Source organism: Stigmatopora nigra, chromosome 3 (assembly GCF_051989575.1).
Source record: "Stigmatopora nigra isolate UIUO_SnigA chromosome 3, RoL_Snig_1.1, whole genome shotgun sequence".
NCBI classification, from domain to species: Eukaryota; Metazoa; Chordata; class Actinopteri; order Syngnathiformes; family Syngnathidae; genus Stigmatopora; species Stigmatopora nigra.
This window is the reverse complement of record NC_135510.1, coordinates 3,371,914-3,387,914: the sequence shown is the minus strand read 5'-3', so window position 1 is coordinate 3,387,914 and position 16,001 is coordinate 3,371,914. Positions and strand designations below refer to the sequence as shown.

At 40.4% G+C, this 16,001-nt stretch overlaps 1 protein-coding gene across 2 annotated transcripts in view; it reads right to left on the bottom strand.

Annotated features, from left to right (window-relative positions):
• The window catches only part of fto (FTO alpha-ketoglutarate dependent dioxygenase), a 105,917-nt gene extending 90,705 nt beyond the window's left edge, over nt 1-15,212 (bottom strand). For both annotated transcript variants that reach the window (XR_013325832.1, XM_077712932.1), the window contains exon 1: nt 14,959-15,212. Coding sequence is in view for 1 of the 2 variants with exons in the window: in XM_077712932.1 (XP_077569058.1) it covers nt 14,959-15,000 (42 nt within the window). In the remaining variant the exon portion in view is untranslated. The remainder of the gene's footprint in view (nt 1-14,958) is intronic.
• Between the last annotated feature and the right edge of the window lie 789 nt (nt 15,213-16,001).

Below are 16,001 nucleotides of genomic sequence, written 5' to 3'. Positions count from 1 at the left end.
AACATGATGAGGATGAAACGAGCGAGGGGGATTTGAGTCCTGCCATGTCTCTAGGTGTGAGTGACTGATCACAGTCGAAGTGGCTTGTGCTTCTAATCCAGTACCACTGTTAGACAGTGCAAAGACCCGGCTCTGTGTACTGTGGCACGCCTGATCAAACCCATCATGTGACAAGCAACCACTTCAAATGACGATGATTTCCAGCCTATCTGTCCTTTCAGTTTCATATTAGATTGCTGTGTGACACTATGAAGTCAAGTGCCTCATTGAGGATGAAGATAATGCAGACTCCGACCATGCAAAGTTGGAAGTCAGGGTTAAATGCAGCGCTAAGACTTTCCCAAACTGTTTGACAACTGTAACTATAATCGTGCGCTCAATAATAACCTTATGCTAAACACATTTTTATTGAACATGTTATCTGACAAAAGAGCCCAAGACTTCTAGTTACAACTTCACCCCCATGCACTTCAACACCTCATATAAATGAGCCATTTTGAAGGTAAACACATCAGAAGATCATGCAATACATATTAAAGACGGGAAGGATCTGGTCTCCTTTAATTTGCCTAAGAACATATTTGAGCTGCTTATCTTTCAAACTGTGACAAGCTGCTCTGCTATCATTGATATCCCATTTCTCGTGGACAACTAGGACAAACTCTTGAATTATTCATTACTATGAGCCCTGTGTTATGTTTTTTTTCTTCCTACCCAAACGGAATTATTACCAAGTTAAAGCAGCTGCTGACAATTACTTAAACTGCGAGGAGGGGGAAAAATGATGCCTCAAAACAGATACAGATTGGACATCTAGGACAGGTCTGATTAAATCGCATATATCTATTTGACCCAGATAGAATAGCAATATGATGTGACCTCAGATTAATACTGAATTAAGCACTATTTATCATTTGCGACTGTTTTCTGGACCGCCATCCTGTCTTCCTCGAAGAATATATTTTCCATAATGGCATTAGCGCAATGGTAAAAAAAAAATGGAGCAGACTGTCGTCCGCTCGTCTTGCTTGACAGCCCACTGCTTTTATTTATTTATTTTTCCTTCACTCATTCTGAACAATGGGAAATATTCTACCAGGAATTGAATGTCTTAATCCTCTTTTCACACTTTCCCAGTCACTTGAATGGTGACAGATTAACATGCTGAAGGTTTACAAACGCAGTCATTTGAAAATGTAATTGCTGGTGGCGCACTGCATGCGTGTGTTAAAAGTTAAGAGTTAATGATGAAACCTAAAAAAAATGGCTCTGGTTTGGTAGACCCAATGCCACACTGGGTTTTCAGTCACGTATGAAAAATCAGTCACTTGACATCCCATGGCAAACGTTTCGGTTCCTGTTCAATTCTACTAATTATTACGGCCAATCAGAATGGTTAACGGGGCGGAGCCTGGCCAGACTACGTTCTGGGGCATTTAACAGAAGGCAGGGACAGAGGTGAATACATTATACACTGCTCTCCACGCAATAAAAATAAAACACGCGGAAATGTGAAGTGTACTTAAGAGAAAGATTGGAGCAGAGGGTGAAAAAGGTGCGTGCTGGGGGCATATGTGAGATAGAATGATGTCTAAGTGCCACCTAGTGTCAACTTTGGAGCGCCTCTCTCTGGCCATCAGAGTTTAAGAGCTTAAGAGACCAGAAGAGAGTTGGACCAGCAACGGAAATCAAGGATGTGGATGATAAAAGGTCACATTGGCAGATATAACTGGTTCATCAACGAAAATCCAGTCAAAAAGTTAAAGCTTTTGACTCTATGTTTTTTAACATTACATTCCTTATATAATTTTCTGGAATGTTTATCCTCGCAAGGGTCTTGGGGGTTCTGGACCGTATCCCAGGAGTTAGAACAAAATGTGGGTTCGGGATGTCAGTGAAAGGTAAAAAAACTTCATATCAACGATCTAGTTTTTTGCAATTGATCATTGTTTGTCATTCCGCGTCACGGCCAGCAATTCGACTTCAAAACAAGCCTATTTACAAATTGACCAACTACAATTTTGTGTCCTTAAGGCCTGCAGTGAAGTCACAATTGACCTGCATTGGAAATGTAGCCTAAGGCAACTGTCCCACTATCATTTCTGTACCTCGGGCAATGTGAATATGATAAACAGCGAGCAAGAGGCCTATAACAATGCCAATTGTAGTTTTTTTAATCCTTGCTTGAACCTAGCAGTGTAAAAGGGCGGAACTTAGCGGATAAACAAAGAAATGCCATAATAACAGCAAAGTTTTAAATGTACTTGGCATCTTCTGACACACAAAATCAATTCAGTCTGGGAGGGATTGTAAAAAACTCTTTGGGTGAGGCCCCCCTGGAGTCCCACCATGGTCATTAGCCCAGGTATAAATCACCCCCTGTCGGTGTACAGAGGTGAGAGGGATGAGACTGGAGGTGAGCTTGAAAAAATGCTCATGTCACGGCGGGTCAGCCCTCCATTATGGCCGTTTCAAAAACTATTAATCTTGCTTGTAGTCAGTGGCCTAGAAATAATTACTCCATCTAACCCATGTAATACAGCATGACCAACAGTCGGGCCCAGTCAATTTGAGGACGAGAGAGCCAGGATATGGGGTAAGGAGGGTGAGTTGGGGGTTAGATGGGTGAAAGAAGGCACAAATTACCAGGCCCTGTCTCAAGATACGCAATGACTGATGTCCTGCTCACTTTGGCGGGTGGCCTTTTAACACCGTCAACATGAATTTAGATAGATGCACACACATAGACATTAGATCATGTATCAGCAAACACAGTCTGTGCACAAGTTAATGAATGATCAAATGGGCGACACGTAGCAAGAGGGAGACGCATATTCTTTTTAACTGCAGGTTTATAAAAGGCATCACGCGCCATAAAACTCCATTACACGTTTGTTGTTGTCAGCAAAAAAGGATGACAGTTTGGTAACAACAGACATAATTCTATTACTTGAATAAAGTGAAGTCAGCGCGATATAGAATGTAATATAGCTCTACCAGTGGAAAGGGACCAATATTGACATTGTGAAAATGATATGGGCATTGGCCTAGAAGTGTTAGACGGGATACTAATCCCATGATAAATATAATCTGAAATGGTAATTTCTCGAGAGTACTGGGATGGGATTTTTTTGTCTTTTTAGTTAAGCGAAAGTTTCATAATTCACAGGTTTTTGGAGCTATTTGTCTCTCTCATTTTTCCCCGCTTGTGTTGTTACCTCATGTTGTGCCAGGCAACAGAAAAAAGTTCAGTTTTAAGTGGGTTGGGAATAGAATGGGGTTTTAAAAGGAAACTAGTATTTGATTGGATAACAATATTCATCTCATATTCAGGAAATTTCGTTGTCACAGTAGCAAGTGGTTGAGGATGCAGAAATAGGACATTTTAGACAGTTAGTTTATAAGTAAGTTAATGAATAAATACATGAATAAATATATAATTTAGTGTAAATAAGTGTTGCTGAAATATATATATATATATATATATATATATATATATATATATATATATATATATATATATATATATATATATATATATATATATATATATATATATATATATATATATATATATATATATATATATATATATATATATATATATATATATATATATATATATATATATATATATATATATATATATATCCAACACAATTACCCTCATAATATATGTATATGCAGATGTATATATCTATATACACTATATTTTCCTGTACGAAATCATAGCAAACACAAGGCACAATAAAGCAAGCTAATGGAGAAACGCACAATCAGCCTCCATAAGCGTCACAGGAAGTATGTATGGAGTGACATAAATGCATGCAGCTCTCCAGTGGCTGTCACAGCTGGCATTGCAGGTGCAAATTTAATTAGTCAAGGTGAAGTCTCCCTTGTTGTCTAAGAAGGAGGGATAAGGACGAGGAAGAAGTGGGGAGGGGGACTGTAAACACGAGCTATAGCCTAATCAGGTGTCACCGCCGCATTTGATCATCCCGCTAAAACTTGTCATGGATCCCCCAGCAGAGTGGGCCGCTGCAGGTTGAGAACAAAGGAAAGGAGCTGTCACTGGAGAAACGGGGAGGGTGACGTCGTTGGATGAAGAGTTTGCCCATTAGCTGTCTCTTCCGCTTCCCACTAGCCTCGCCTCGTTTGTTTGCTTCCTTGGCAAGAAGGCTGCCCGCTACCGACTGTTTGCTGTCACCTGCACTTCGTAAAGAAATAAACTCAGCCGGCAACTGTCATCCTACTTGTGCGTCAAGAACCCCAAAAGTAGTGCACTTCTTTTGTTTACCTCCAAACAACAACAACAAAACAACACCTTGTACAAAGATACAAGCTGTTTGTTTTCATCAAGTGCCACTCTTAAGTAGTTTGGTCCTCCTTCTGCAGAAGCAGGAAAGGCAACAATGCATATACGTATGCACGACGGACAAATACACACGACGACTGTTTACCTTCTGCTTTTTTTGCAGCTAATGAATACATTAGCCGATTGAACCATCATCACGATCATCTTTGTGACGAGCGCGGCAAGTGAGATTACAGGCTAACAAAAGAGTAGGCAGGGGGAGAGGAATATTTTAAAACCCAGAGTAGTGATACATAAATTAATTAAAGGACAAAAAAAAAAAACAAGCGGTGAATTAAAGTTGGAACATCTGTCAGCGACTTAGCATCCCAACGTAATACCAGTGTTAGAACATTTATACCCTTGAAGTTAATGATCCCCTCTCTAATTGACAGGAAAAACTCGCAGAAGCAGCATCCTGCAGAGACCACGATAAGGAGGGAGGGGGGTGTCCCTCCTCGCAAATCTAAAATAAGGGGGAAAAAACAGTTTAAAGAACCTTGGCACTAATCCCCATTGTCATCCCAGTGCAGCAGAAGGACTTACAAACACTGATAACTCTGGCGAAGCTGACTACTCCGCACCAGTTACGGGGACAGTCAGTCGCTCAGATTAGCCCAATCCCGCCGGGCTGTCACTCAGCCGAGACACTAGCCTGTCACAGTATTTACTTGAGTCCATCTCATACGTGACAATGCCGCCCCTATGTGTGACAAAGACTGTAACGAAGCGGTCCATTCGTCAGCAAGATAACGGGAGGAACGGTACGGCGCTGTTGTTGGAATAAGCTCCTGGCGTGTGCCGTCGCTGACACTCTCGACAACAAGTATAACGACTATTAAATGCCGAAGAACGCAGCTTCCACTTGGTGTCAGATAACATTTACACAAATGGCAAAACTTTATGAATATTGTAGGGTAACTATAAATTAGAAGCAAAAATCTCTAAACCTCACTTTCAAAGCAAAACAGCTTTATTTATATGCATATTTTATAGATACGTGGGAATTTAACATTTAAAATCGTTTAAAACCAAAGGCAATGGAAGGCATTGGAAAACCATACTAGCCAAATAAGTTATTTAAGCCATGAAAAATAAATCTGGCAATTATTGTGGCAAATTCTGGGAAATTACGTGTTTAAGTGACCACTTGTGACTAGTTGCCAAAGAAATATTACTTTGTTGCATGATTTCTCAATTATTAGTCCAGTCTTGTTTGACCCTGATGTAAATTTTAAAAGAAAATGTTTAAAGACCAACAAATAAAACATTTCTATATTCATCTCCCTTGTGATAACTACCATTGGGTCACAAATTTAACAAACAAATGGCAGTTACTGCATCATTCAATGTATCCCCACTGTTACATCACACTGAGGCCAACATGAAAAGACAAAACTTTAGAAACAGGCCTATAAAAACAATCATCTCAGCTGTTTAATTTCACACTTGATGAATACAAATGCACTCCAGAGACCCAACACTGTGTGCAAAGCAATTAAAAGGTCCATTTTATATGTCCCCAATACGAAGTGACATTTCCGTAGTCAAGGCAACCCAAGGACTACATTGAGTTCTCTTCAAAATGTCCCCCAACAAATGACAGAGGATGCCCCCTACATAATGGGTCTGAGGCCAGCATGACACAGGGTTTGACAATCTCCCTACCCCCTACAATCCCCAACTCCAAACCTTCCAGGGTGCTCAAACTTACACAGACAATCAGTCATGCTGACTTCTCACCCCACCTTGTGTTTCTCTTCTCTTTGCAACCCACTGGAGACAAGCCTCCATTCAAAAGCGCTTGAACCAGGCAAGTGAATGTGACCCACTTGCCCCCTTGTCAAGTCAGCCTCATCTGAATAAACACAAACCAAAAGAAAGAAATGAAAAAAATCTGCCTATATTACGAAAGGTAGGGAAGAAGTAGGCCTTTGTTTATGCACGTTTGATCAAGTGGTTGACAGTACCGGTGGACGGAATTACGGACGGCTGAGCAAAGGGGGTGGAAAGTTATGGGTGTAAATGTCTACGTGTGGTCGGGCTGACAGTATTGGTGCCGAACCCAGTGCACCAAACTGCACACAGAGTGCCCCCCGGCCTCCCACCAGCCAACCTTAGCGGCCCATCACTCAGGACGAGCTGAGAGAAGTGCCATGAAAAGAGGTCAGGCAAATACGAGGAGAAGGAGGAGTGTGGAGGGGCGGGTGGTCAGGGGGTTAAGTGTAGAGAAGACAGCAATGAAAGGCAACTGTCATGCACCAGTGCTCACCTAGGAGCACCTGTCTCAAGAAGAACATGCAAAGCGTGCCGGTCAAGTCCTGACAATCTGCAACCCCGCTCCCTCCCCCTCTCTCAAACACATACCCAGCTCAAGCTCCAAAAAAAAAGGGGGCAATCCGATGTGCCGCCATTGGAAAGGCAGCATCTTTCTTTGACAACGTGCCAGTCAAGCTGTCATAGGGCCCTTCGCATATGCAGAGAGAACTTAGGCTTATGAGGAAAAGACACAGTATGAGAGGCCTAAGAGGAGCATTCACTGAAAGATGCAACAAGACCACTTTAATGGAGGAAAAACAAATATGAAAACAGTAGAAAATGACCAATTTTAAGTAAGTCAGATTGGGGGATGCCATTTACAATTAAATGGTCCACATACCCGATTGTTATTGAACATTTAAAGATAGCTTGACTTTTTAATTGAGGCTTCGCCAAATAAGAAGAATGAATGCTATTTTATCATAACAGACTTAAGGGAAAAGCCAGACTCAACCGTGAACTGATTGCCTGTCAATCATCAAGTACAAGGTGACAGATAAAAATTCTGATTCACATTGTCACCAACCCTGGGACCTTAGCCCACATTGCCTGTATGAAAGTCAACCACTATAACATCAGGGACTACTTGCTTCAACAAATGAATTCAAAATCCTGGAAAGTATTCTCATATGGCAGCAACACTTACCTGTGGTGCTATTAAACGGTAGCTAGCAAAGGAAATTGAGCAAAAATTATCTTTGAATGGGCCTAATGTCAGTTATTTTAACACACTTTCATGGCTGAGAAGTTATGATGTACAAATTAACAATTCCTATTTATGGAGCCTCGTGAACACCATCTCCTGCAGTGTTTGCAATAATAGTTTCAGGTTTTCTATTGAAACCACATGTGAGGCATCTGCATAGGAGTGAGTACTTTAATAGAAAGGTAAGTCAATAAAATAAGAAAAATCTGAAGGGAGTGTAGTCTGCTGAATCAATAAATATAGACAGACAATGACACATAGGAATGTCCGTCCAAATTCATACATCGCAATTACAAACATCACAACTCGGGCGTAAGATTGGCAGAACAACAGAAATGGAAACTAAAGTCTCAGGCGGATCATAGCCTTAGCGAGCTAATGAACCCCCCGGAGGCTCTCGACTCTTTGTAGGGGGTGAGCAGGTCACTCCCATGTTTATTCAGTAGCGGCCCAATGAGCCACCGCCATCTATTGATTGGACTGATTATTCTATGTCTCTGCGGTGATGGGACACACGCATGACAGATGAACCCCGACGCGGGTGGGTCACGTTGGACGTAATCTCATTGAATGTGACGGCTGATTTGGTCGGCCGGTTTGCCGGAGTCGCGTCGCAGCCTTGTTTGCCAACACTCTGACATGTGTGGCTAATGTCTCAACACCATTAGGAGGTGCTCGGCAGGGGCTGTCAGACACAAAAGCTGTCAAGGGCTGTTTAGATAATCAGACCGACTGCCTCTACGGGGGAAACCATCCAGGAGGTAAAAGAACACTAAGAAATGTATCAGATGATTTTTTTTCTACTCAAGATATGGTATTAAGTTCACGCAATGGCATATTTATATGGGCAAAAAATGTATGTGTGGAATAACTGAAATCCATCTATGAAAGGTAAAATTACACTATCAGATGCACTATAGATGTTTTATGTTATATTCCTGGCATATTTTGACATTTTCTTTGAATTCATGTTTTACATTCTTTAAAATTTATTTTGGAAACCTTCAACTCAATTTATAAAAACATTTGGGACCCCACCACCCTCCAGAAAATGGGATTAAAATAAATAAATCTCAATAAACGAGAGCTCTAAGAAGTCCAAAAGGCAATCTCAACTATAATCGTCTGACCTCTAAATGTTATGGCATTTATTCAAAAGGACTTTTGCAAACCATGTCAACTATGATGCACTTTTTGGGACGTTATTATTAATTTATCTATTATTTAAACCAATCTTATATGTTGCTGTTGGCAAACTGCCTTTTAAAATAGCTACGAAAAGTTGAGCCTTAATTAAAGCAGTGTTTTCTTCTTTTGCATAACTCCTGTCTTTCATTAAGCTAGGAAACAAAATGCAATACATAACATTAAGATAAAAATTGCCATTCCATTGAAATCATATTTTTAAGTGATAGTTGATCAAGTCAATATGGCCAAATGCCCCTTTAAGGATATTTCATCTTGGTAATTGGTTTGCAGAAACATTGCTGGCAGACAACCCTTTGATTTAATGTGACATCTCACCAAGGCAAAACCACTCGAAACAAAAAAAAAAAAAAAACCTTGCACGGGGTATCTGATTTTCCATTTAAGAGTCTAGTTTGATCACAAAGCCTCAAAAGCACACATGGAAAGCAGTGGCAGACCGTCTTCACATGACAATGCAGATGGGCCTTTAAAAGCTGATTATTATCTCTCCAGATGCAAACCAAATGTAGACATCACAAAACCTTTGAAATGTCGAGCATCTAACATGGATAAGCTCCGTTAAAAGGACTAGAAAAAAGGTGGCAGGATATGCATCCGTGATTTCCCACATTGCGCACAAGAAGCTATTCTTGACCCTTTATGGTTAATACCAGGAAGTCATCGGCAGCAACTCATCACACGCCTCATAAACAGCAACTTACTAGCTCGTTTTATTCTCGGGAATTGTCTTACGTATTTCTAAATGTCACGTCGATCCCCGCCACCATTACCGGGCACGCTCTTAAAGCTGACTTACGACTGATTAGCACGACCCGACAAAAGATATGACGACCTTACACCCACCGACAAAATGTCGTCCTAGTTTAAGTAGCGGCGGCAGAATTAAATTTGCCAGGCTTGACTAATCAACTCGATCTGTTAACTTCTATGTTACAAAAGGATCAAACTGAACAGGACAAGGCAAAATACATGGAGGAAAACATGAGCTGAAGACTAATCAACGCACACAGAAAAGATCAATGAAAGGCCCAAGGGTTCGCGCTTGCACTATATTACGCATCAAAACTTCATATTCAGTCATTGATTTTACTTTTCAGAATAGTATATCATCAAATTCCAATGGGACTGAGGGGGAGAGGGTAGGGGCTAGAAAAGCAGTGATGGCGGAGGTCAATCCTCGCGTGGATGGATGCTTGCACAATATTGATGGTGCATACTAAAAGAAATGACTGAATATCTGGATCAATAAGTTCAGGTGGCTCCAGATGGGAAAATATAAATACATCTTTATGGGTCATGGAGTGTTCCAAACCAACAGGGGCTAAATGCCCCCTATAAGGAAAAGCCTTTGATTAGCCAAGGCTAAAGGTGAGTGGAAGGGTCCACTGATGTGAGGATGCCTTGGTTCAAAAAGCACACAAGGGCCTTGTAAAGGAGTCAAGGATATGACAGGTCGCACGCCCCGGGCATCTGAGCTGACCCTACCTTTTCATTTGAAATGACGATGGGCACAGGCAACACTATTTGGTGCCTTGTTCCCATCATAAATTCCACACGAAATTCCATTTTCACATTAAAATATAGAGGTAATCAGACTTTAAACTGAGCTGTGGCTTCATTCATGCTGGGCTGGTGCAGTAACGGTTTCAGCAAACACTAGAATTAACTGGCAACTAGTCCATTGTGTATCATCTAGAACAGACTGTGGGTAATCTTGACTCTGAGCAGAATTTGTTCTGTTATAATTGGAATAAAAACGGAGTTCAAACTTTAAGTCAAGTATGTACACAAAAAACGACAATATTTATAGCAGGCCAATATAGCATGCCTTTTGTCTAGAATTAGATGAGATAGGTTGAAAACCAACACAACACAGTAAAGGATTAGTGGCAATTCAGTGCGAACAAGGGCTTCACAGCTTTGTTCTGAATGATAATCCTGATTATATTACCCACAATTACTTATGTTTCATAAATAAATCATTTGTACATGTATAGCCTACTTCTTTCGCGTACTTTAAACAAGGAAAAAAAAAATCAATCACCAAAAAAATGCCAAAAATCCAAGGCAGAACACGTTTTAGAAGTAATCCATCTGGTAAAAAGTGCAAAAAAATAAGAGTAAGTATCAGTAATCCATCTTTTTCTGACAAAAAAAAATGTTGTCTACTTAAATTGTCATGATATAGCTGTTTTCTCCCTTTTCTGATTATAAAAAAATACAGTGTGAACCTGGCCAGATGTGCATAGCCCATATTTTTAACTGGACTATAACTGTGTGTGAGCCTTGAAACACACTTGTTTCGAACACGGGAAGTCGAGTTATAGATGTAAAGCACTTTGTAATCAACACGGACCCAAGCGCTAGTGCAAAGCATCCAGCCTCGCCCTTATTTACAGCACAATTACCAAGAACAACACCGAAGATCACAGATTGCACTGCTTCGCTTTGACGGCAGCCAATGGGGCCATAAAGAGGGGGAGGAACCACATCATTGCCTACTGCTTAATTAAATGAAAGCTGTTAGCTTCATTTGCTTGTATTCCATTTTTATTTATTTATTTTTTTGCCGGGCCGGGGTGAATAATTGAACTGACCGCTCCATCGCCCGCCTAAGACCTCCCAGACATTATTCCCACTTGGCCCTAAATCAACAGTGGATAAATGGACCAGTGGGTCCCCTGCTGGACTCCCAACGGCAAGGCCAGAGTAGGGCATAGTGCCGGATCGACACCTCACCGACGATAAGTAATTCAGTGTAGGATTAGCAGCATGATAGCCTGATCAATATTGTGTGCTCAAGGCCATTAAGAATTCAGAGAGGAAACGACCCCCTCCGGCAATAAACTAGGGCATCAAGGTTCTCCTTCATTTGCCAGCTCCATTAGTGTAATGGTATCATTATCTGGCACAGCCGTATTTTTCGGGAGGCCTGACTTTTCCACAGCTCAACCGGTGGGGGTCTGATGAAGCCCCCCGTGTTGTAGCGCACTACTTTTTGCCATTCGAGAAAAGGAGAAAGGTGGCGTAAATCTAGCAATGTAGGCAGCCTATACACTACCCTGTTTTATGTCACCATCACACACTATTTCTCTATTACAGGCTCATTAAGAGAGTAAGCAAGATGGAGGGAAAAGAAGACGGTAAACAGAAAGCAAGAAATGCTGACCGTGGCGGATCTGATCCCCTTGCCACTCCCCGCTTGCTAAAACACCGCGTCCGACATGACAGGACGTCAGCATTAGTCGCCATAAATCGTTCACTTTACACTAATTCAACAGCTAGCGTTTTGCACGTGGCGAGAATTGATTAACTGTGTGCGGGACGCATGGCCACATAATCAGCTTTTACCCCGCTAGTTGTTAATTTAACTGAAGTGCCGAGGGAAGCACAAACCATTTTAATGAGTGTTCAAGAATTGCAAGAGGAAAAAAAAAAAAAGCTTAAACAGCCTGCCGCAAACCCGAGCAAACCAATGAGGCTGATCTAAGCAGATAGCCGGGCTGAGGACCAGACCTCAGAACATCTGGTGACCCTGTGCAATCATTACTTAGCCTGCTGCTCACACACACTTATTTATGCACCTACTTCCTGTTTGGACACCACACATTACGCTTGTCGTCAAGGGCCCGAATGGCAACTTACATAGAAAAAAAGAAAAAAAATGACAGGAGAACATCAGGTTAAGGAATGGAGGTCAGGCTTCTTCATTCCTGTGTTGGTAATAAAGACAAAATAAGTCATTTCAACCTTCAATTTTGAACTACCATATTTTGCCGTTTAATATACCCGGGTATTATAAATGATTTTTGATTTTTTGAGCCTCCCGTTTGTGCGCCATTTAATATACCCCTGCCATTTAAAATACCCTTGCCATTTAAAATACCTGGGTATATTAAGTGGTGGGGTATATTAAACTGAAAAATATGATACTTGGGGAGTCCTTCCCCATTTTTAAATCATCAATATATGAACATTTTATCTATTTTATCAGCAATTTAACTATTTCAGTTAATATAAATAGTATTAATATTCCTTTATGTGTCTCCTATAAAAAGCAGCAGAAAGCCTGGAAATTTGTTACAAGACAGTGAACGTGTCAAACTAAATATTGAAGGCGTCCCTAAGTTAGGATAATTTTCAAAAGTACCTGATAAAAATGTAGACAGGATGTCTGGTCTGATGGGATTTTCTAGGATTGCGTGTCTGTTTCCTAACTCACATTGACAACAGGGGCCACGGTAGCACACATGGTTCACAGTGAAAGAAAACACATGACAACCACAATTTCTGACTTATTAAATATCATCCTGCCAGTGTCGTTATCCAGCCGCAGATAGTGAAGACACTTGAGCAAAAGAGAAAAGAATGAAAAGCCACAAAACCTGCCCGAAGGCCAGCTGGAACCAGTTCTGGCTCTAACCTGATGGCTCATCTGGCCGCCATTGGTTCCTTTGGTAAACAGGAGGAAGTGCATCCTAGATAGTTCTAACGATCCAAACACGTGGGCGAAAAGAACAGTTTAGCCAAGAAGAAGAGAAGATTTTCTTTGTTAAAATCTCATCTTGCGGAAACCACAGAGTTACTGCTTGTGGGCTAAATACACACATCCGTACAAATGCCACATTTTACCCAGCCTTAATGGTTAATCCAAAAAGCATCCATATTCATTTATTACTGTCGAAAAATCGCTCTTAACAGCTGGTACTTAAGGGAAGTGAAGCCGTCAACTATTAGTCATTGAATCAACAGCACATGTGGGTAGCAGTCATCAAACATATGCTCATATCCGAGCAAATTAAAGTAGTTGCAGCAACTTTGGCCTTGGGGGAGGTCGGTTTTAGACTTTTCTTGAGGATTTTCTTTTTGCTGACTCCAGTCAATACCACCGCATCACATCGTCTGGCTGTTTTGATTAGGTTGCATTTAGAAAACAAACCATGGTTGGAAATTCTCAACTCTCAAAGCACTAAATTAACAGCAAATTGAAGTTCTTTAAAATCTGATACCTTTGTGATTCCTTGGAACAAAAAATACATTTCAAATATATTATTTAGATAATAATAATTATAGAAAACTAAATAATAACCAATATATATCCACAAACAAAAAGTTCAGCCATGAAATGATCTAATAGGGTACCTGAATGTTGTCTTTTGTGACTGATAATTGTTCTTTCCTTAGGTCAGGCTCAGGTTTGGGCAATATTTGTATAAATTTGATAAATTAGTAAGTAAAGAGTGGAGACATACACAATGGCAAGGGAGATGCCTGATAATAGAACCAAGAACATGGGTCTCAAACCGATTCCGCAAAGGGCCGCAGTGGATCCTGGTCTTTGTTTCAACCGATCCATTGTCAACAATTTAACCAATGAGCGGTCTTCTAAAATAAATAGCGCCTGGCTGTGTGCAATTGGTGTCCGCTTGTTCAGTTTGAATGAAAACCTGCACTCCCTGCGGCCCTTTGAGTACTGGTTTGAGACCACTGCCCAAGAACATAGGAATGTCAGAAAAACATACTCATCGCCATTACCTTACCTTGCGATCCAAATGACATACATACATACCTGTGGGGTCAATGTGGAATTAGAACATTTCTGTTTCACGATTTTGTGATAAATGAAACTTCTTAGGCCTCTTTTATATATAAACTGTTACACACTAAGACCTCTAATAATGGGGAGTCAATATTGTGTATTCTCTATGCCAACTTGTAAAGGTATTTTTTTAATATATCGTTATAAATTATGAGGTGCCCTTTTGGTTTGTTTATTTCTTTAACACTGATCAGTCTTGACAATGACTTTTAGCCCTTTTAACAATGTTTCTGATGTTTAGTTGTCATTTATGAGACCCATATGAAGTGTTTTAATGCAATTTTAATGCAACTTCTTCCAGCATCTGACAGATACTGGCATCATAGTTTCCTCCTGTAGAAAGATGATGAAGAGGTGAAGGAGGAGATGATGAGGAGAAGAAGGAGATGATGAGGAGAAGAAGGAGATGATGAGGAGAAGGAGATGATGAGGAGAAGGAGTAGGATGGATGTGCACACCTGCGTCAGTTAGCTAGCTATTAGCTTGATATCTGAAAAAAATACGTTTGATCGCAACTCATCGTGTTTCTGGTGTTAGCGTTTATGTGTGGGCCTGTGTATGTGTGTGTCTGTGAATGTTTTGAGGGTCGTAAGATAGAGTTTAGTGGAAATTACATTAAAGCACAGCGGTAATGTGAAGTAAGCGCTGAACCCCGTCGCTGGCTCTCCCTCACAAAGCACTGATCGCGTCACATTCGGACCGTTAGACATTTATCGAGCGTGCAGCCATGAAAATCCGCCAGATAAGATGGAGATAAAACGCTATCAGTACCTTTCTTCTCTTCTCCCTCTCACTGTCATCCGATCTTTTCATGTTTGCGGAGTTGTGTTCACACCGCCTGGAAGAGCATGTGGAGAGACGCTGGTTAATGTAGTGCGTCACGAGTTACGTATGCGTCGATTCTTAATTTTTTTAAAACGCCACATTTCTTAGTCATGCGTTGTTATTTTTATTTGGGTCATGTCGTGAGGGCTTGCTGAGTTAAGATAGCATTGGTGTGGTGATTTGCCACTCGTGAGACGAAAGTGCAAAACCGTAAACTACAATTCCCAAGATACACTGGTGCCCAAGCCGGAAGTAGCACGTTCTGCACGTTTTCAACGATGCTCAGCACCGGTGACAGCGCAGGTGCAACTCATCAAACAGATGCTACGTGTATATTACTCGCCGAACAACTTGTTTACAAAGCTGATTTTTTACGTAAGCGACCTCATTTTTATGATTTAAAATGCATTCAAAGTAAATACTTTATATCCCGATGTTGCTTTTGATTTGAATTAGATAATTCATAAATACAATATTTTTTGGGAGAATGACCACTTAGACTTAGATGTTAGCGCGAAGCATCCTGGAAAATATAAATTTTTTGGTCAGAAATATATTTCTCTCGCATTATAATAATAAAAAATAATTTAAGCCGCAGAAAATAAATATTTTATCATTTTCGCCGTGGAAAACAATTATTGAAATTACCGCAATATATTTCTAAATCCAGATTTCAATATTTTGAGAATTTACAAAAAAGAAATCGGTTTGTAAAGTGCTAAGTTTTAAGGAAATTTATCACATTTGGCTACCTTTATAATTAAGTTCTCACGTTTTGTTTTTGCCCAAAACATAAAGTTCCACACAACCTTTCCACAATGATAAAGTGATGCCTCAGAGAGAGGCAATTTTAGTATTAAATCCTAAAAATATATGCAGTACATAGTGGGCAAATTTAGAATATCATTCCAATTTTATTTTCTTTAAAAATGCATGTGTCTGTAATCCAGTTTCTTTTACTCCAACCACATGAAGCCTTTTTTGACACA